At 43.4% G+C, this 22,514-nt stretch overlaps 1 protein-coding gene across 13 annotated transcripts in view; it reads right to left on the bottom strand.

Moving 5' to 3' along the window:
* The window catches only part of Stx3 (syntaxin 3), a 41,535-nt gene that overhangs the window by 15,857 nt on the left and 3,164 nt on the right, over window positions 1-22,514 (bottom strand). For all 13 annotated transcript variants that reach the window (XR_005877759.1, XR_005877761.1, XR_005877756.1 and 10 more), the window contains exons 2-3: window positions 8,069-8,152; window positions 665-764 (exon numbers count right to left, since the gene is read on the bottom strand). Coding sequence is in view for 10 of the 13 variants with exons in the window: in XM_040747134.1 (XP_040603068.1) it covers window positions 665-764; window positions 8,069-8,152 (184 nt within the window). In the remaining 3 variants the exon portion in view is untranslated. The remainder of the gene's footprint in view (window positions 1-664; window positions 765-8,068; window positions 8,153-22,514) is intronic.

The following is a 22,514-nucleotide window of genomic DNA, read 5'->3' as shown; positions in this document are numbered from 1 at the left end:
GGAATGTTTGAGGAACAACAAAGGTTAACATAAGGCAAGTATCAGCAGGATGGGGCAGAGGTGGCAAGAGAAAGGATGGAGAGGAAGATGAGACAGGAAGAGACAATTCTCATATGCTCAGGAACTGGAGAGCCACTGAGCAAGGCAAAGGGAGACTGTTTGTTTTTCTTACGAACATAAAATACAGTACTAAACTGTATTTTCCAAATATAAAACACTTAGTGGAACAAATGTTTGCCTCAGAAGCAGTAACAAATGCAAGTAAGAGACAGAAGGGACTCCATGAACTTGAACCATTCCATAATACCTCATAAGGAAAAGAACGAATAAAAATGAACTTGGACGACCCATTTCAATCAGAAGAAAGAATGCAAACCAAGGCACAAAGTTGGACGGAGCAGTAAAAGGCATTGCTAGTCATGAGAGGTATGAGCTTGGAATTAAAGGAGTTTGAACGGTTCTAGCCGGGCTATAAAGAGAAGAACTGAAGGAGGCTGGGAGTGAGAGCTCAGAGAGACAAGAGAGGTGCTATGTGATATGGTCTATACATTAGCACAAGGGAATGTATATGATCTCCTGCTGTTCCCAGAAGGGAGGAAAACAAGCCTGTCTCAGCCCAATGTGAAGGGTCAGTACAGAGTAACTCAACTCAGTCAACACTCACTTGGCTCTGGAATCGGTGCAGAGAGAATGATACTGTAGAGTTTCTTAGCTTCCTCCACACTCTCTGAGATCTTGTCAATGTTGAGCCGAGTTTCCTCAATCTACAATCAGAAAAACAGAGGGAAAACAGTCCACACCTGAAAGGAATGCTTAGCAGAGCTTCCTGCTGCAAGCTGTCCACCTTCTGTGTTTGTGGAAGAGCATGAAAAAATATCCAGCTGCCCAGGGAGTGTCATCTCCACGGTCAAGGAAATTAGTCTATAAAGACCTGTCGTTACAATCCACACTCCTCCTCCCTGAGAGGGAAGTAATCACTCACCTTGGATGGTAAGGTTCAGGTCTGAGTCAAGAAGGTCAGGGAACCAGTGGAGAACAACCCTCTGGCCCCCAAAGTGAGAAGAGAAGAGGATGAGCATGGGGTGGGGAGGAAGGAAAGTAGTCAAAGAGAACAGAGCACAAGACAAAGGACAGGGGAAAGAAAGAGACTCGGCAAGGTCATCTCAGAAGACAGCCAGGCTGCTGGACACAGTCTACTGAACCAACTATTACAGGCTCACCCCAGCAGCTGACCAGGACCCAGAAGTTACAGTCTTGAGCCATTTCTGCTCATTTTAAGGTTCCTGGCTGCATGAGTATACGCCATAAAGGATTTCCAATAGCACTTTGTTTGGGGATAGAACACATAAACAACAGCTCACCTCAGCTTCATCCACTGGCACCAGGTGCCTGGGCACCATGGCCCCTGAAGCAGATGTACAGTGGGGTCAGCAGATACAGAAGAAACCTCAGCACCCACTGTGCTTACCTACCTCATCCCAAAGTGAAGGGGATGTCAGCACTGCAACAATTAACTACAGGAACCTTGTCATTGACATGATATATTTTATTCATAATGCATAAACTTAACATCTGGAATGCAGATTTGATGAGTAGGTTTCTTCAAATCCAGTGCCCCCTTTTTCCAATGGATAGGTACCTCTTTTCAAAAACACCTAATTACAATGATCCAGAAAATAGTAAAGATCAAGCTTGAGCTTCCCATCCCTCACAGCAGCATTTTTGCCAGCCAAGGGATTTTTTCCTCTATAAATAGGTTGACTTATATACACCATAATTTGAGAGTAAGATCACTGCTTAAAAATATAAAATATTAATGTAATCATATCAAAGTATAAATTAACATATGCACAACCACTCAGATATTTACTTAGCATTTTAATAGTTGCCAAAGTAACATTTAAGAGTGTATTAGTATTATTATTCAGACTAGAAAACTAAAATTTAATAAGTCATATTCCACCAGATGTGGTCACACATGTTATCTCCTGTGAACACTGGTGGTGTTTTAGACCACACACCTCTGCCCTTCTCCTTTCTCTCTACTCAACACTGGCTCCTGTGCTAGTCTGATGAACTAGGAGAATCCTGGTCCAAACTGATCAACGGTAGAGAGACAGAACACAGGAAGTTGCTAAGTCTATAGTGCCCCAAGTTCAGAGTCACTACAGGCATATGGAGACTGAGAGTTAGGACCAGGTCATTCCATTTTCTGCTTATGTTCTAAATGTTCAAGTTCTGGAGCAAACACCACCCCTACCCTATAACTACAACTGCTTTCTTCCCTCTGTCCTATTGCTCTCACCATCAGGAGGCATTTCAGGGATCTGGTTAAACAGCACTTTAATCAGTTCACCAAACAATCAAAAACACCTTTAGAACTTCAGGGTGAACAACTGGTCAACCACATGAGCTTTATCTCCTTGAGCTTTGTGTCAGTTTTTCTTGGAAGTGTTCATCTTCCTGAACAATGAATTTCTGAGTATTTCTTGGTGACAGACAGCTACATGTGATTTCCTTTTGTGAATTCACCAGATCATCAGACAAACCATCGGGTGCGGTGAAGCCATATAGGAACTGATAAGTACTTAATCTTAAAGGCTTAAGGAACTATTTATGCCTGTGCTTCACATTACCCCATGTTATCACATATTTAGATGATGCTAGGCCCTTTGCAGTACTTTTGTGAGGTCACCATCACTACCTCCTTTCATACAAAAGTACTGAGGTTCAGAGGCAGAGGCTCCAACCCAACCTTCAAAGAGGAGGAAACTGAAGTTTGAACACAGACATCTGTTAGGCACCAGACCCTGTTGGCTAAACCAGGTAAGGACCACAGTGGAAGGCTCCTTCTCTGTTAAGCTCCTGTGTAATCACTCTCTTATCAGGTTGATAGACGTCCAACTCATATTCTGCAAGATTGGTTATGCAAAGCTAGGCATAGCTGCCCTTGCCTATAGACCCAACATCAATAGGCAAAGACACATGACTCCTGAAAGCACTGGCCAGCCAGGCAATCCAAAACAGTGCGCTTCCAGTTCAGTGAGAATCCCTTTCTCTAGACTGCAGCAGAAAATGACAGAGGACAACACTCATGTCCTGCTCTGAATTATACATACATGCTCATGGGTGCATGTATCTGCACATTCATGTATATACACCACACTCAAGGAGAAGGGAGGGAAGGGGAGGGAGGGAGAGGGAGGGAGGGAAGGGAGGGAAGGGGAGGGAGGGAGGGAGGGGGGAGGGAAGGAGTGAAAGGGAGGGAGGAAGGAAAAGAGGTTGGTTTTAGATTCATTCCACAGAGATCATGCTATGCCTTACTTCTCTGTCTGGCTACAACTCCCTATCAGGAGCTTTTTAAACAGTGAATAGAAGCATTGTTGATAGATTAAGCCAAGCCAAAAATAGGTTTTGCAAATCACCACTAAATTTAAGGCTAATGCATCCCCAGTACCTTTTTACTATCTATTGATTTTCAGACTATTTACCAACAATCTGTCATCAATATGAGACTCCAGATAATTAAAAAAAAAACCGTATCAAACAGAACAAGTTTAGGGTTCAGCTCCACCTCTTAGCACGTTTATGACCTTGAGCAAGTTTACACCACATCAAGTACATAATGAATGTTAGATGATAACAATGAATACAAACAGTAATAACAACTGCTCGTTTATTATCTGCCAGACTATGCTGCCCCTTTAAAAGTATGTCTCATTTAATCCTTTAGCAATCCTAATGTCCTCGGTAATCACTCACAAAAACCTAAGAACATCAGGACTCTTGATGGTAGGTGCTGCCAATTAGAATGACCACATGATATTAACCAATATCATCTCACTGAAAGGAGGAGGTTGTTTTTGTCTTTTTCATTTCCACGCACATGTGCATTATGCGTACATGTGTTAGCAAATGTATGAGCACATATGGGTACACATACACACATGTGAACATGTGTTGAGGCCTGAGGTATATGTTGAGAATCATCTTCAATCCCTATTATACCTTATTCATCAAGGCAGGTCACTCAATCAAACCCAGCATTTGTGGACATGGCTGCTTACTCCAGGGATCCCCTATCTCTGTCTTCTGAGGCTGGAATTACAGGTGGATATCACACCAACTTGGTATTTACATGGGTCCTGGGGATCTGAGCTGTGGTCCTCACACTTGCCTGGCAAGCACTTCAACCACCAAGCCATCTCCCCAGAGCAGGTGGTAGTTAGACTGAAGACATCAATGTCCTCTTCCCCCGGACCTAATTCTCCAGTGGACTCTAATCAGACAACAGAAAACAAAGAAAGTCCTGGCAGACCGGCTGGGTGAGTTGAAGGTTTTTTCATGACTTAGTTTTTCAGCTTCTTTTATGAATGAAAACTATGGCCTCAGAGTTGGACTGACTAATAAAAACAAGTTTTCTAAGATAATATTCTCAAATCAATTAAGTTGAAACACTAATCCTCCCTAATCAGAATGCCAATCATAAAAAGAACAAACATGGTGAATAAATAGACAGTTGGTGAGGTGTAAACTAGTATAGTCACAATGGAAATCAGTATGGCAGTTCCTCAGAAAGCTAAAAAAGAACTTGTATATGATCCTGCTGCACCACTCCTACAAATACACTTGAAGGAAATGATGTCATCATGCAATAGAACTATCTCACACCCAAGTTTACTGCCGCAATATTCACAGTTACCAAGATAGAGAATCAGCCTAAACTGTCAACTGATGAAGGGATTTTTAAAAATGTATGCATATCAGAATACTACTGAGCCATAAAGAATAAAATAGTGTCATTTGTAGGAAAATTGATGGAATTAGAGGTTACCATGTTAAGTGAAAAGAAATCATTTTAAAGCACTCTCAGAGAGTCAACTAGGTATGTTTTCTCTCATACAGAATTTATACACACACACAGACATGAAAGTAGGTGAAGCACTACTAGGAACTTATAAGAGGGACCAAGATAGAAAGTATGGGCATAGTAAGAAAGGTAAAGCATAGTACACACATATATGTCATATAAATCTACTAATCTAAATAACATAGTTTAATGTAATTACCAGCAAGGAAGGGAAAAGTGCATGAAAGGAAATGGGAGAGATAGGTCAAGAGCAAATTGCCAACTGACCAGTCAAGGCTTCCTGCATCACTATTGGAAGAGCCTAGAAATTAGAATCTACCAGCTTGCCTACTTCCCTCTCATACAAATATCCTACTGAAAGAGTTAAGAAATTTTTAACCTGCTGGTTTTGACCTGATGCCTAGATTTCCAAATTATAATCACTTTGAAAGGTCTAGGTTCTAACAAAACTCAAGCCCAAACAGCAAATCCCTGTGTTTCAAGATTAGTCCCTCTGTAGCTCCTACTGCTCCATCCACACACCCTTCCCTGACCCACCCTCCAGCCAGGCTCTGGAGAACTTGTCTTGTTTTGTAAGTATGATTTAGATGCTTCATATGCCAGGGCTGTATTTCTCATCTCAGACTTCTTTAAAGACCCCATGATGCCAAATGCAGAGTCACTCTGTAAATGTCTGTTTAATGAATGTATAAATGCAAGTAACTTAAAGAAATAAACAGGCTTTAAGCTGTGGGGAATGGTTCAGTTGGTAAAATGTTTTGAGGTGATATATTATTTACAATTTGTTAAAGCTTGCCTGAGGATTCAGAAAACAAAGTCAGCCACAAGCCATAGAAGATAGACACACACACCTTTAATCCCAGCAGTCAGAAGTTAGGAGGTGGTGGTACACACTTTTAATCCTAGGACTCAGGATTAAGAGGCAGACGGATCAGATCTACACAAGATTGATCCAGTCCTAAAGAGAAACAGCTCACACAAAGATGATCTCAGCACCTGAGATTACACACCTTTAATCCCAGAATTAGGGAGGTATATAAGATAGGAGCAAGGTCTCAATATCAGGCATTCATTCTCCAGCCACGTTGAGGAGAGGTTACACTCTGAGGCTTGGTTAAAGCTCATGGAGACAGGATCAGTCCATTCAGTCTGAGGTAGAGTAAGAGCTAGTGACCAGCTGCTTTGCTTTTCTGAGCTTCAGCTTCAAGTTTGAACCATAATATCAGTCTCTGGGTCACTTATTTATCATTACAATGTTTGTCTTGTAAACTTAGGAAGCGGAGTTCAATTCCCCAGAACTCAGATAAAAAGCCTAGGTATATAGGCATGTCTATGATCCTAGCACTGGGAAGGCAGAGACAGGTAGATCCCTGGCCAGCCCAACTGGTGAGTCTGTGCCAATAAAAGACAATTTCTCAAAAGAGGCTGATATCCTGAGGTTGACCCCTGAGGTTGTTCTCCAGTATCCATACACACATATGCATAAATGTGCACTTGCATACACACATACCTGAGAAAGAAATATGCTTTGTACCCCTAGGAAAATAGTCTCATTTTTTAAAGTATACTGATAATGAACTGAATGTTGTGCCCCACAAATTCACACATTGATTCTTAATGTGAAGGTATTTAAATGTGGGGCTTTTGTAGGATCCCTCATGAATGGGGTTAGCTTCCTTTGCTCTCTTTCCACTTTGTTAGACCACAGGAAGCTGAAGTACCCTGAAATATAGAAGGAGGACCCCAGCATAATTCAATAATGCTAGTACCCTGAAAGCAAACTTTTAGGCTCAAGAACCACAGCAAGTAAATTTCTATTGTCTACAGGCTATCCAAACTATGTACTTTGGGACAGCAGCCCAAACTAAGGTAGACTCCTCCAAAGGAAGTGGTACACTTTCCAAAGGGTAGCCACCCAACCTTGTTAATAAAAGTTCCATGTCAGGTCTGTGACGAGCTAAACACTGAGAGAGCCTAGCAAAGCAAGTTCCTTCACTATGGGATTTCTTGGAGCCTTTAGGAAGACCATGAACATTCTAAATGTCCAAGAGAGGGTCAGCATGATGACTCAAAGGGTAAAGACACTTTACATCACCCAAGTTAGACCTCTCGACCCACATAGCCAGAGAGCAAACTCCCTCAAGTCAAGTCATTTTCTGACATACACATGTGCCAAGGCACACATAAACTAAATAAATGTGACTAAATTTTAAAAAATCAATATCTTTAAACAAATACATCTCTAACAGAAAAAAAGGGAAATTTCTCAAATATCTAGTCATAGAGGTTTATAGCATCTCACGCTGCCACCAGTGTGAATAGCTGAACAGAATGAACATTCTTATTGCCCAAACAGCCATGCCCAACCCCTGCCCTGTTTAGTAATAGTTCCTGGTTGTGTTTGGGCAGCATGTGGTCATCTTTAGAGGATGTATCATGCTAGGCTCTGTGGAAATCCTGGTGATCTTAATCTCTCTGCAAAGTATTCACCCTTTTTGTGTCCCTGCCAACAAAAGTTGATAATGACCTTATACCATTACTAACTAGGAAAACAGACTCTAGTCTTTATTCACAGACCAAAGCTCCCGCCCCCATCCTCCTACCTTGCAAGGGATACTGCCTCTAGGGACCCTCCCATGGTTCAGGGGAAGAGGGAGAAGAGATACTAGAGAAGATTTCACACTATAGAGAACATATTCTTTAACATGTATGGGGCTCCAGGGCAAGCTGCAGTGACTAGAGACAATGTCTTCTGACATCAGCTCAAGTCTACCTTATGTTGTGGTAACCTCCAACCATAAAATTATTTTCCTTGCTACTTTACAAGTGTAATTTTGCTACTGTTATGAATCACAATGTAAATATCTGTGTTTTCCATTGGTCTTAGGCAACCCCTGTGAAAGAGTCATTTGGCCTGGGGTCACGACCCACACATTAAGAACAGCTGCCCTAGAAGCACAGCAAGTGCTCTTAACCACTGAGCCATCTCTCCAGTCTCTTTCTGCTGACTTCCTTAATAAGATGTAAAGTCTAGATACTCCCAAGAATTGAAAACAGAATCTCCCTGGAACAATGCTGCCTGCCCATCTGTTCCTTTGCCAGCATTGAAAGATCTGAGGTTTCTTTATTCTTACTAAGGAAACTGTGTTTCCTCATGTACATTCAGAAAAAAAAAAAACCCACAGGAAGGCTGCCCACCTCAGAGAAGAACTCATCCATGAAGGCTGTATTGTCGATGGCAATCTCAACCTCGTCAGTGTCATCATCCTGTGTCAGCTGTTTCTGCAAGAGACCAGAACAAGCCAGAGTGAGAATGGCAACACTGTGAACAGTTACCATTATTGATGGGTTATATTTAAGCATGCATAGATACTCTGGGGTTGTCAATAATTAAATCCAAGCTCTACCATCTCCTGACTTTGTGCGAGGGGGATGGGACAAGCAAGTTACTACTCAGCTTGTTGGGCCAGGGGTTCCTTAACTGTCCAAAGCTAATAGCACTACTTTATAGAGTTAGTTAAGAAATAAATGATATTATCTGGGAAGTGGTGCCTTTAAACCCACTTCTTGGGAGGCAGAGGCAGATGGGTCTCTGAGTTTGAGGCTAGCCTGGTCTACAGAGTGAGTTCTACAACAGCCAGGGATACAAAAAGGAAACCTGTCTCAAAAAGAAAAAGAAAGAAAGAAAAGGAAGGAAGGAAGGAGATAATGAACGTAACACATGTGCACAGGATTGAGTACGCTGTATACTCAATATTAGGGTCTTGTTTTGCTTTGTTTTATACTGGGGGTCAACACCTAAGCCTTCACAAGCATTAGGAAAGTGCTCTGTCACTGGACTCCATACCAAGTACAATGTCGTTGCTACTGGTGGTGGCATTTCTGTAACTTACTCCAGCTGAAGAACCTAAAACTAAGAAACGTTTAGTAACAGACAGACTCTAACCTACCCATGTGGTTTAAACAAGTTCCAAGCGTTCCAGCAAACCATGAGCAGCTGGTCCTCATAGCTGGAGTAAAGACTTCCCTGTACTTAGAAACTACCTATTGCAAAGAAAATCAGGTTGTTCCCTACCTAAGAGCTGGTATTTACAAGGAAAAGGAAGTTCTCCCTCCCCCCCCCAGGACCTCAGGGAGTGCAAACCTTCTCAACCTCATGTACCTTCCTCTGAAGAATTACAAAATGACTATCCAGAGGAGGTGACTCCATTCCCATTCAGCAACAAAAGTCTGAACTGTTTGCACATTCTTCCTGATTGCTCTCTCCCAGACAAGTGCTACACAGGGGGCACTGCTGACTTCTGAGCACACAGAACACTGGCTGTTGAGAGTAGAGGTGGGGAAGGGGAACCCTACACTTGCTTCATCACACCCTTCAACAGCTTATAGCCTTCCACATCCAACTACATCACCCTCAATGACTCAAACCTCCACAAGCAATGAAAATGGCCAGGCCCCACATCACCAGTTACCACCCTACAAATCCAAAAAATTCCTATAGAAATTTCAACCACCTGGAAAATCTCTTTAAGGGTTCTCCCAGCATCTCATTTTTTGTCTGGTCTGGGACAGTTAACATCCCAAGCTTAAAATCTACATTCAAGAGGGGAGCTGAATCTGGGGGTCCTCATTCATTCCACAACTATCTCCTAAAAAACTCAACTAATTATGTCCCACAGACACTCAAGGTCATATAATGGCAGCTTGCCTCCTAAGACCAAAATCCCTCTGCCCAAAAGAACACACAGAACCTTTAAAATCGAGCCACACCCACACTTCTCCCTCAATGCATTCTTGAGATCAACCACTTCAGATTCCTTACATTTCCTAGACAAATCATTGCTTTTTCTTTCCATGCTGCCACACAAAGATTCTAATAAAAAAAAAAAAAAACGCCATCTGTCCAACTGCCGAAATCTTATTCATCTTCAGAATTCACTTAAGACAGCCTGAATCCTGTCTCTCCCATGCAAACTTCAAAACCTCTTAAGCTCTCGCTACTCGGTAAAGACCTTCCATAGAAATCACCATGGCCTACTGTCATCAGTCTGTACTCAATGACTATAAAACACCAGAGATTGGGGTTACCATGTGTATCCATCAGAATACGTTCAGTGGTGTGTCTACCTGCCAGCCCAGGGTACCGTCCATGGAATGCTCTTTCACCCTTCCTATCTGATTTTGGGAAGGCCATGGGATTACTCAAGCTCCCTAAGGAATCTGAGCTGTGAGAAGAGCCTGAAGGGAATAGAGCCTAGCGAACCAATGGCAGCACCTTCCTCTCCTGAGCCCTCCTTCCCTTGACTGCAGACAGATTCTGTAGATCTCCCCTTGTATTCTTTCAGATAGCTCAACAGTTCTTTAGTTCATTTAGTCAAAGTCGACCTTCTCACCTGCAATTAAAGTGCAACACCATAATTATTGTAGTTATTTCACTAAGACTTGTCCCCATATGATGGGGGAAGTCCTGTGTATGTGCTTATCTTAATTGGTTGTTGAATAAAGTACTGTTAGCCAATAGGGAAGCAAGATAGGTGGGACTAGGAGTTGAGAAGGATTCTGGGAAAGAGAGGAACAGTCAGTCACAATATAGGACGTGGAGAAGTAACATGCCCAGACACTTCCTTCAGTAAAAGAAGGCCGCATGGAAATATTCAGATTAGCAATTATGGGTTAAATACTTACGTCAAAGCTAGCCAGTAAGAAACCAAGTGACCAGCCAACAGTTTTATAATTAATATAGCGTCCTGTGTGTTATTTGGGGGCTGAGACAGCAGCAGGACCCAAGCGGCTAACTGCAGCAGGGCCCAAGAGACTGGCAGGAAGACAACACGTTACACCCATAGGCTCATATATTTGAATGTTTAGACACCAGGGAGTGGCACTATTTGACAGGATTAGAAGGACTGGGTGTGACTGTTAAAAGAAGTGTGTCACTGGAGGTAGGCTTTGAGATTTCAAAAGCCCCTGCCAGGCACAGTCAGTCTTTCTGTCTCACTGTCTGTGTCTGTCTATCTCTCTGTGTCTGTCTGTCTGTTGTCATCCCCCCATGCCTACAAATCAGCACATAGAACTCTCAGCTACTTCTCCAGGACCATGTCTGCATGAGTGCTGCCATACTCTCTGCCATGATGATAATGGACTAATTTCTGAAACTGTAAGTAAGGCCAAAATTAAATGCTTTCTTTTGTAAAAGTTGTCTTGGTCATGATGTCTCTTCACAGCAATAGAACAGTGACAAAGACACTTACAATAATTTATTTCATGCTTCCTAAGTATTTAACAGAAATTGAATCAGTTCTGACTGAATGCATTCATACTAGCCTACAGCTTAAATTCACACATCAGTTTCCAAAGTTTGAGATGAAATGTTCCATTACTCAAGCATCCTCAAGATCCAAGGTTCTCAGAGACCTCCACCGGATCTTCTCTACAGGGAAGATACCTGCACTATTTCCTAGAATACACAAAGCCATTCTTTCTCTAGGAAGTTGGCTAGTAAGCTTTTGCTAAGAACATCCTTACTTAGAGGATTTATTTGTTAATCTATTTTATGTGTATGAGTGCTTTGCCTGCATGCACACCTGTGTAACACTTGCATGTAGTGCCCATGGACAACAGTAGAGGATGTTGTATCTACTGGTATTGGAGTCAGAAATAACTGTGAGCCACCATAAGGATGCTCAGAATAGATCCAGGGTCCTCTGTAAGAACAGTACATGATCATAACTGCTGAGCCATCTTTCAGCCTAGAGAATGTTCTTTCCCAAGAGGTGGAGAGGTGGCCTTGCAGCTCCACTGAGGGAAGAGACATCAAGTATGTATCTGATACACACATACGCCCATGCCCACACACACACACACACACACACACACACACACACACACAGAGTCAATCAATTCAGGGTCCAAATTGGCAAATATATTAAGGCTATAGGAAGAGCTACTTCAAGAATGGATCAAGGGAAGTTTCCAGAAGTTGAGAACAACTGTGGACTGGAATGAGAAGCAAACACTCAGTAGTTATCATAACATGAGCCTCTAAGACTAGATAGTGTACAAGGACTGCCCAATGCCAGAACGGCTCTTGGCTTTGAGCAGGCTTGAGACAAGGGGCCTGGTCTACCTTTAGTGATCAAGTGGACTAGGAAAAGGAAAGAATGGCCTTTGGTAACCTACAAACTGAGTCCAACACCTATTGCCATTCTAGCTGTGAGACCTTTCTCAAGCACCACACCTGCCTAATTTTTTTAAAAACCATTGTTGGAACTAACACAACACACTGTCTTACTTGTACGAGAACTGAAGAAGCCACATACGGAAATCTTTTAGTACAATACTGAGCTCCCTCTGACCAGCAGTACCAGGTGTCAATTTCCCCATCACCTGGTATTAGAGATGTAGACATAGAAAAAGAATCCCTGTGAGGACAAGGAGACAATCCCCTTCTTCTCCCTAAAGGCTGCATCTGTAAGACAAATTTACCGGGGCAACATATACCAGGGTTATAATGTGGCCCTATCACATCATAGTCACTGAACCCCAAATACATGGTTTAACATCTCTGAGCCTCCATTTCTTCATCTATAAAGCAGAAAAGTTATTATGTCATAGGACTTTGCTTGAGTAGCAGGCTCTGTACCACTGCAATGACACTGCCAACCACTTGATCTCTTTTCCAATCCAGTTACCTCCCCAACTCCCAATATATGAGTATCAACTACTGAGAAAGTCAAAGTTCTGCTCTTTAAAACCCTTTACGTCTGTCTTAGAGTCACAGTCTCCCTGCTCAGCACCAAGCACTTTCTGTCCCCACCAACCTGATCCTATATCTCCTGCACATATCATGTTTACTCCTATTCCTAGGCTTTCTACTGATACTATGGTCCTTCACAGAGCTCGTGTGTGTGTGTGTGTGTGTGTGTGTGTGTGTGTGTGTGTGTGTGTGTGTGTGTGTACTGGCTTGGATAAATATGGTCCCCATACACTAATGTTTGAATGCTTAGCTTATGGGGAGTGGCACTATTACGAGGTGTGGCCTTGTTGGAGGAAGTGTGTCACTGTGGAGGCAGGCTTTGAGGTTTCATATATGCTGAATCCACGCCCAGGGTGGCAGTTTTTCCTTCTGCTGCCTGCAGTTAAGATGTAGGACTCTCAGCACCATGTCTGCCTACATGCTGCCACATCCCACCATGATAAAAATAGACTAAATCTCTGAAACTGTAAGCCAGTCCCAATTAAATGGTGTTTTTTTAATAAGAGCAGTTGTGGTCTTGGTGTGTCTTCACAGCAACAGAATCCCTAAGAGTATGGGTGTACATGTATGTTTTGTGTGTGTGTATATATAATTACATATACATATAAATACATATATGAGCCCAATAAAGCACTGTACATGAGAACTACTTATTGTGAGTCTAAGCGTCTTTAAGGTAAAACAGAACTTTCAGAGCTAAATGTAACCTTAATGGCGCCTGACACTACTGGGATCCCTCTGGATTCTGGATGTCCATTTTCTCAAGCAGAGTTCTTCCCATGTATAGCCTCTAAATACATAAGTAACAACAACATTTAGCCCACATCAGAAAATGCAAGGATGAGGCCATGGTCATGTGTCACCTGGCATTACTGGATCCAGAACCATCCTCTGGAGTCTCTACAAAGTATCCCAGGAATGGGATGGGGCTCCTTTCCTCCTGATACAGGTAGCTGTGGTAAATCCAGGCTCCTCAGGGTCCCCCTCTCAGGAGGGAGGGAGCAAGGAAAACACACTCTGCCCTTTTTCCTCAGCTCACATGACTGAGCTTAGCCAAGAGAACACCAACGTCAGTATCAAAGAATCAAGGCATGTGGTAATGAGGACGTTACAATAGCTGAAAGTTCAGCCACAGGGGGGAAAATGTGCAGGAGAACCACAAGCCCAGCCACCCACTTCCTCCTGATGCCCCTCCCATGGGCAGATGAACGATACCACCAACGACTCTTAACCTACACAAGAATTTATTCCCACTTCTCAAGACTTAAATGTACTCCAAATGTCAAAGGTAACAGAGAAGGCTGACTCCTTCTGCACAGAGTAGAGAGTGTTGAGGAGCCCAGAATGGCACTTAACCTGTAATTCTATGGATTGCCTTTTTCTCAGAGGCCTTCTCTACCATCCTCTGTCTTTCTAACCACAGGTAGCTCTTCATTGGCTCATATAATAAATAAATGTATTTGCATCCTTTAGCCACTACTAGGTACTTGGTGGCCATAACACTCCTACTATTTTTTACACATCATGTCAGCAAATCCCATCTACATGCTATAAGAAACTGGAGGTCTGAAGTTAAGTTAGTCAAGGTCTTACAGCTACTGGTTGCAGAACCCACAGCTTAGGCATCAGGCATCTGTCCAAAGTCCTTTTACTACAGTGCTCCCTGCTCAAAGGCTACCACCAGCAGCAGCATACTGAAACATAAATTTAGCTCAGGCATGCAGAAAGTACCCTGTGCTGGAAGATCAGAGCTATAGCCCTTGGCCACAATAGTCTTTGTTAAACACTGGCTTTTCTCACCAAGTAAGGAGCTGAGCTCTCCACTTTGGTCTGGAAAAACCCCCAGGGCACCTCAAATGTGCCCCACAAACCACCCAGCCTAGTCAAGGAAGGGGAGCCCAGCAGGTGGGCTCCAGGGCTCCATCTCCCTGTTCAGTGTGCAGGAGCTTTTCCTTCACTGGGACTTGGGAGAGAGGAAGAGAGGGAGGGAGGCAGAAAAGCACTAAAGCAGACAGCAGCTCCGAGGGTGGGGAGAGAGGTGAATCAATAGAGGGCTAGTAAAGGACTAAGCAGAGCCCTCCTGGCAAGCACAGAAGAACATAGATTGTTCTAGAAGAACATAAATTGTTCTGTCTTCTCCCCTGGTTGAAACAGTCCTTTACTCCAGACGTAGACTCTTCTCTATACAGGCAGTTTTCTTCTAACGCATTTGATTCAGAGGGACGACTACATCCCCTTCTTCTTATCCCTGATGCCCACTCTCTAAGGCTGCCTCCTCTAGGACCAGGATCTGTGGACTCCCAAAGGCAGACACCACTCACACAAGGACACACACATGCATACAGTGACCCCATCTGGGTACCCGGCCCCTCTTCTTTGATTTAAAGATAGAGCCAGAAATTCTAAGTGAGCATATGGGCTCTCAAAGAGCACCCAGTGCTCTCTGTTCCTCCACTGAAGAGTTGCATGACCCTTTTCCAATGCCCCGTTCTCCCAAGAACAATTTTCTTCACTAGCAAAGCCATCCTTGAGAGAGAGCACTTCCTCTTTTTATTGAATTTCTTCTTCTGCAATACCCTTGTCATATGAATAAAGAGGAAATCAGCAGATAATGATACCCTCATGCTTTTCCTTTCAACATCTTGTTCTAGCTGAGCAAGTGTAGGCAAAACATTGGCCCTACCTGAAAGGAGGAGACATTGAGGAATAAAGCCATGATCAGTTTAGTTCAAGACCAGCAAGTCAAGAGTCAAAATCCCTGAGGACTCACTCCACGTACTTTGTCACAACAATGACAATATAAATATGTATGTATATTTATCACAGGCACTTCCATGACTTCAAATGTGTTATTTAAGTCACACATCAACCCTCTGAGGGATAAATATTACTTTCCTCACTTACAGATATGGTAACTGCTTATTAGGTTAATTAATTCATCCAAAGCAATTTAGCCATTAAATGGTATCATTAGGACTCTACTGTAACAGAACCATGGAAGCCTCTGTCTGTACCTTCTGTAGTGCATGTAAGTATCTCTTCACAGTCTCAATGACAAATCTTCACTTATTTTAGAGGATGCTACAACATCCACAAATCCAAGCTAGATGAGCCTATATGTTCAACAAAAGAGATACCATCTGTCTATTGCTACCTCTGTTCCTGAGTATGTTGACACACCGGTACATTTGACTTCTGTGGTAAAGATCCAGCATGGCACTTCACAGATATGAACAGATTACTTCTCTCTGCCTCAGCTTCCTCAGTTGTAACATGACCAGAATACTCTGCTCACAACATTTTTGTGATGATCTGATGGGGGAAGTCCTGTACATTTGTCAATAAAGTACTGTTGAGCCAATAGGAATCTAGATAGGTGGGACTAGGAGTCCAGGAGGACTCTGGGAAGAAGAAACACAGGAGAGTCAACATGTAACCACCATGGGGTAGGAAGCCCAGAACTATTCTCCGGTAAGAGAAATACTTAGATTAACAATTATGGGGTAATTACTTAAGTCAGAGCTAGCCAGTAAGAAACAAGCAAGGCCAAAAGCTTCATAACTAATATAGCCTCCTGTGTGTTTATTTGGGACTGATGCGGCTCTAGAACCAGGCTGGCGGGAAGGCTTCTCTCAAAGAAAAAGCTTCTCTTTACAATGATCAAATCAGCTACTACATACAAAACGTTTAGAGGTACAGGGCACACAGTACATGTGACTCCAATGCCAGTTCTCAGAGGTGACAGAAGAGGAGGGGAATTTATACAACGAGAATTCATTTCACTTTTTTTAAGCCTTTCATTTTTCTACTATATAATAAAACAATACTCTGATTTGTGCTCCAGCTACACTCTCACAGATTTACTACCCTTATTCTCGTTAATTTAATACTACTGGGAGACTATTACTGTATTGTTATTCTCAGACTACCACTGACTCATATCTTGTGGACTTGAACATTTTTTGTGTCTTAGTATAGGGTCAATATTTCTTAATCTATATGTTTCAAACTAGCTTCCATGCTGCTTAAGACAAACACTGAAATCCCATCCCCACATGTGGTTACTGCCTACCTGGTTTTGACTCTCAAGACCTAAGCTCGATCCAGAGTAGAACAGCAAACATTCTTATGAGAGGAAGAAGGTGAAGGAGGCCTTATGTGTAGATGCTACAGCTATAAATAGTCAGGAAGGTTAAAGCCTTCAGTCACCCAGATCATTAGGAACAAGGATCACTCTGGACTTCTCTTTGATATGATCTACACTTCATTACTACATTAACTTGGAGAAGGAGCTCAAGGTTTCGTAGCAATCACCACACCCAAAATACTCTCCTTCCCCCCTACAGGCTTATGTGTTCCTTCATCCATCCAACAGGGAGAACATCTAATGTTTGCCAAGTAATGGTCCAGTGTTGCAAACTCAGAAAGCAAACTCAGCATCCGTGGCTCTCCAAGTTCTCTCCTGCTAAACTTGGAGACAGCTGGGCAAACAGATGACTACAACACATGAGGAGGGGACAGCAATTATAATGAGAAATTATACACAGAAGACAGGGTTCCCAACGTCTCCCAAACATAGAAAGTCTTTCAGAGAAGGGTGTACAGAGAAAACTGAGTGGATTTACCCAGAGGAAATTTCCAGCAAGACCAGTCTGAGTGAGAACACCACACCCTGCATCTGTTCTCATCCTTGAAGCCAGGAGAGGAAACTCACAAAATACCTTCTTCTTCCTCCTTCTGAGCTCAGCTTCCGTTAGGTCTTTCAATCCCTGACCCAGCCTCCTATCTCTGACTTTCTCTCCTTCCTCTCCCTCCAGTTCTGGCCCCTGAATATCTCTCAAGGATACAGGAGGAAGGAACTGACAAAACCTTGTTCCCTCTCTGCTGCATGCTTCCTTTCAGCTTGTCTCCTAAGCTCTATCCCAGGTTCTTCTATAATCCTTCTACAATACTCAGACCATGGCTGCAGCAGGTAGCATTGACTGAACACTCACTCTCGAGAGGAAGACTCTTCTAAGGTATGCACTTTATATTTACCATGGCATTTAATCCCTGCACTGATCTTCCAGGAACTAGTGCTGAAGGATGCCAGCTACCTACCCTGCCTACAGTGTGTGCCCCAGCCAGAGGAGCCTGTTCTCAACCAACTTGAACAGATTCCCTACCCCCACCGCCACTCCAACTGTAGCATGCCTCCCTGGTGCAGGGACATGCATTTCCAAAGCACTATAAAGGGGATGCCATGCCAACGAAGTCATGAAAAACCAGGAAGGACCAAGAAACTGTCGGGAGAGGAAACTAAGGCAACATGAGAAGTGGACGCAATGTGGTGTCCTGGCTTAAATTCTAGAACGGAAAGGGGATTTTAGTGGGATAATGAAAACTCCCAGATAAAGCCAGATTTTTAGTGAGGAGTCTTGTGCCGGTATCACATTCCTTGTTTGATGAATGTACACTCAAAAGTGAGATGTTAACAGTGGTGAAACTGGATGAGTAGAGAGGATCCCTCTGTGCTATCTTTGATAAAGCTGAAAGTATTTTAAAAGAAATTACTTAAAGAATTAAACAAACCGCATGCCATACCAAGCTGCCCTAACCCAGACAGCTGGCACACCGAGACAGCACATGCTCTACTAATCTCTCTAGGTGGGAGCTGAACTTCATTCTGTCTCCACACACTGGGAAATGTTGCCATAGAAACAGCCAAAGGCCATAAAGCAGGGTAACCTAACAGGAAAGACAGTGGTGGGAGAAAGCTGAAGTGGGGCTAAAGACAGGGGTTGTCTGGGACTACAAAATCTACATGTAGCAAATCCATCAGCAGCATAATTCTGCTCACATACCGAATGGCTTACTAAAGCTTTTTATGCTTCAAGTGGGAAAGAAATAAATGCTGTATGTGTGGTCTGCTTCCTTCCAGACCTAACAGAACTTGATGCCTGTGAAACTGCAATACTAACACCATATGGCTATGTTTGTATCAACAAAATAAAGAATCTGTGGGTACCAGGGAATACACGGTTGTGTACTTAACCTGGGAAGCTTTCCCATGGTGATGACACAGGAGCCTAGCCTTAGAGGATGAGAAGGATTTTACCAAGAGAAAAGGTAGGTTTCCACTGAGGTATCCACATGTACATCATTGTCTTTCTGATCAAAGACTCCATGACATCCTGAACTGGAGTTTTGACAAATGGAAGAGCCTTGGAATTAATTCATCTATCGACCTTGGGGATGAACCAGTGACTTTTGGCTTCATTAGCAAAGTTATGGATTCCCTGAGTAAATGTTCTACTCCAATCAGGTAATGTTTCAACAACCACATGAGTAGAGCAAGAAATGTCAATCATAATAATGAGTAAGGGCCAGCAGGCAGAGAAAATGTAACATGCAACTACCATGCAGAATACTGGGTACTGGGACCCCAGAGGCCTTTCACTATCTCCTATTGCTTCCAGGAAAGGGTAACACAGTACAGGGGGAGGTGATCTGACACAGTGTGGGAAGATAATTCCAAGAGGCAAAACAAACATGATCATTCTTGATCCTACCATTTCCCAGCTGAGGATGGATCTCAGTCAAATCCAAGCCTCACATCCCTCCTCTGTAAAGGAGAAATGACAAACATCACCGCCTCACCTTGTAGAATTGAGAGAACTGGAGAGAAGGTGTGCTAGGCATCAAACCAAAATCCTGTCCAGTAATAATCTGCTCAGTAAGTGATACCTGCTGTAGTTAGCACAACGAGCATTTGAGTCACCAGTCTTCAACAGAAGACATAGAATACAAAGAGAAACTCATTAAGGGGCTAGTAAGCTGGTGCAGCAACTCACACCTTTAACCTTAGAAGGCAAAGGCAAGCAGATCTCTTTGAGTTCGAGGCCAGCCTGATCTACACAATGAGTTCAAGGACTATATTGTGAGACCCTGACTTAGAGAAAGAAAAAAAAAAAAAACGAAGATAATGAAGTTAGTGGACAGTGTTTTCAAACCTATTCCTTGGTAATAATTTTTTTTAAAAAAACTAACTTACTTAGTTGCAAAACAACACAGAGCTAATGCAAGTGGCTGGGCTGGACAGAGAGTATTCCAGGCTGCAGTTAGGGAATAATTAATTGCCTGTAAATAATGAATCTGGGGAGGAGGGCGGGAAGAGCAGCGGTAGGAAGGAGGCACTGGGAGGGAGAGAGGACAGTATGGACAAGTTCCTGCCAGTCCCCTAACCTCCCCCAAGCTCACAGGAATAAAAATAAAATTAATCCCCTCCTCTCATCCAAGCATTTTCTCTCTGGCCTCCAGCTGATGGCTCTCTAATCCCTACTCAATCCCTATCACTCCCATGTCTGCTTCTGTCTGCCAGCAACAAAACAGCTCTCCCTGGAAATGAATCCTCCCTGGTACCGGGAGGAGATGAGGGGATCCAGACTGGTGAGAAATCCCATTACTAAAGAAAGACGGGATGTCAACAAAGGACAAGTTCGTATGGTAAGATTTATTATGGTCCAAGGCCCAGAGTAGGGACAGGCACACATTCACTCACTGATGAAATGTAGCCCCTACTTCTGACAGGATTACAGGACATTACCCTAAGGACTTCTGCTGGCACAGAGATCCAGATCTTCTGATGGGGACAGACATGGCAGGTCTTTAGGTAGCAGCTAGACCAAGACAGGCAGATGAAATGTTAAGCCTAGGCTGTAGAGTGGCTGATTCATTACTGTTCCCTAATAGTCCTAGTCTTAGAAGGCCCAATACATCCAAGTCATTTTAGTTTTGAGTGTAGGTGTCTTGGGGAGCCCAAATCTTGACCCTGATTCTATACATCACTGGCTACTAAGTTTTCTTTATGAGGTTTTATTTTGTTTCTCTTTCCATGAAATACATTTGTTTTCCCTACTTGACCAATTGCCCTTTAAGATAAAGACTTTGTACAATAGTTCTGCCAAACCTCTTATGGGGCAGGATACAAGCTAAATACGGTGCTAAAAGTTCTGATTATGCTGAACAGGATGTACTGAAAACACAAACACACACCATACACCACCACACCACACCACACCCCTCTTTTGATGTTAGCATGCATGTTTCTATTCTTGATGTGTTAGATATGAAGCACTCACCAAAAGGGAGAGAAAATCTAGGATCCACATTTTCTTTCAAATAAATTCTACTTGCATCTGAAGAGACTATATTAGATTTGAAGAGTGACCTCCATTGAAAAAGTACTGCTGGCAATAGCACCCCCAGACTCATCTATCTCCCAGAGGCCAGTCAGCGGGGTCTTCCTGAAGCTACTCCTCTGTTCTCTCTACCCAACTGTGAACTTCCTAAGTGCCCGAAACAACTGTTGCTCCATACTCCATCCCAGGGTCTACTGTGGGGCCTGGCACACAATAGGTACTTAGTAAATGTTTACTGAATATAAACAAGAGCGCACAAAAGGTTTCTGGGCCAGGAATTGTCCAGCAGATTCAAAGTTCAGCCAGTAGAAAAAGGGTGAGAAGAGCAGAAGGCTGGGTGCAGTCACTGCACATTCCCAACAAACTTCTAAGTCAACAAGAAACTGCTGATGGGAGCCCCTGAGGAGGAGCAGCCAGGAGATAAGGTAGGCCAGGTCCTGTGACTACAGCCTTAGACCCCGCGGTTTAGGAAGGACATTGCTCCCAGGGAGCTAAGTATGGACAGCTCCCAAGTGCTCTAGTAGATAACCATCACAGATTGTCACAGATTATCTCTTTTTACCTGCACGGTGACCCTGGGGGAAAGACGGAGTGAGAGGTGTGACTCTAGTACCTTGTGGACTCCAGAATGGGAAGGCAACAAAAAGCATCTCACAGAACCAGACACTCCCAAGGTTCATGGAGGCCTTCAATCTCACACTTCTTCCCTCCCTCAAGAGATGCTCAAATTCCTACAGCACTCAATACCTCAACAATCTTCCTGCTTGCCTCTCATGCTGGAGGATTCTGTACCTGTTCAGCTGCCCTGCCCAATCCTTGAACAACTAATTACATTTTTTTCCCTGAGACAGGGCTTCTTTGTGTAACAGCCCTGGCTGTCCTGGAACTTGATTTGTAGACCAGGCTGGCCTCAAACTCACAGAGATCCTCCTGCCTCTACCTCCTGAGTGCTGGAATTAAAAGTGTGCGCCACACCTAGCTGCTAAAAACAATTTTCTAAACTACTTCCTTAAAGATTTGATTTCTACCCATAAACCCCGCATCTTCCCCCTCGTATCTACTCACAGCTAAACTAGTCTCAAGCACATGGGGCAGCCCCAGCTATCTGATGGCAGCCATCACCCCCTCCCCCCTGGGGTTTAGAAAGACATTGCACAGGCTGCTCAATGGGAAATGTATTGCATGCAGGTTAGCAAATGTTTTGTGTAGATAACAGGAATCAGAGAGAGACCATGCCCTATCATGTTGCAAAAAAAAAGTTGGCTCCTGGGATAAGGGACAGACAGGTGGGAGAAGCACAGAATGGTTGGTAACGCACAGAAACCTGAACATCCTTCCAGAAACCGTGAGTAGGGACAGAAGCATCTTCTGAGACCAACTGACTTCTGCTCAACAAAGGAAGCATCAAGAAGCTTGGAGGTGAGGGTACCTTTCCTAAATGGTTATGCTGTCTAAGTGCCTTCTAGATGTTTATGCCTATGTCCATAGATCAGTACTGCTCTCAACCGTAATCAGGGAAGCTTCTTGGTGCAGTGGGCAGCAGTCAACGAAGAGACTCCTAACTGGTCTGGAAGTGAGGGGCAGCTAGGTGCTCAGCCCTAGCAGGGACATTTGTATCACCAGAATCCAGACTCGGGGGATGAGGTGGAAGAGGAAGCAGGAAGAGTCTCAGAGCCAGGATGTCCAGAAATACTATCTTCTGGACATG

Source organism: Mesocricetus auratus, unplaced genomic scaffold (genome assembly GCF_017639785.1).
Source record: "Mesocricetus auratus isolate SY011 unplaced genomic scaffold, BCM_Maur_2.0 Super-Scaffold_4256, whole genome shotgun sequence".
Taxonomy (NCBI): Eukaryota; Metazoa; Chordata; class Mammalia; order Rodentia; family Cricetidae; genus Mesocricetus; species Mesocricetus auratus.
Note: the sequence above shows the minus strand (reverse complement) of the source record. Positions and strands in the feature narration are given on the sequence as shown.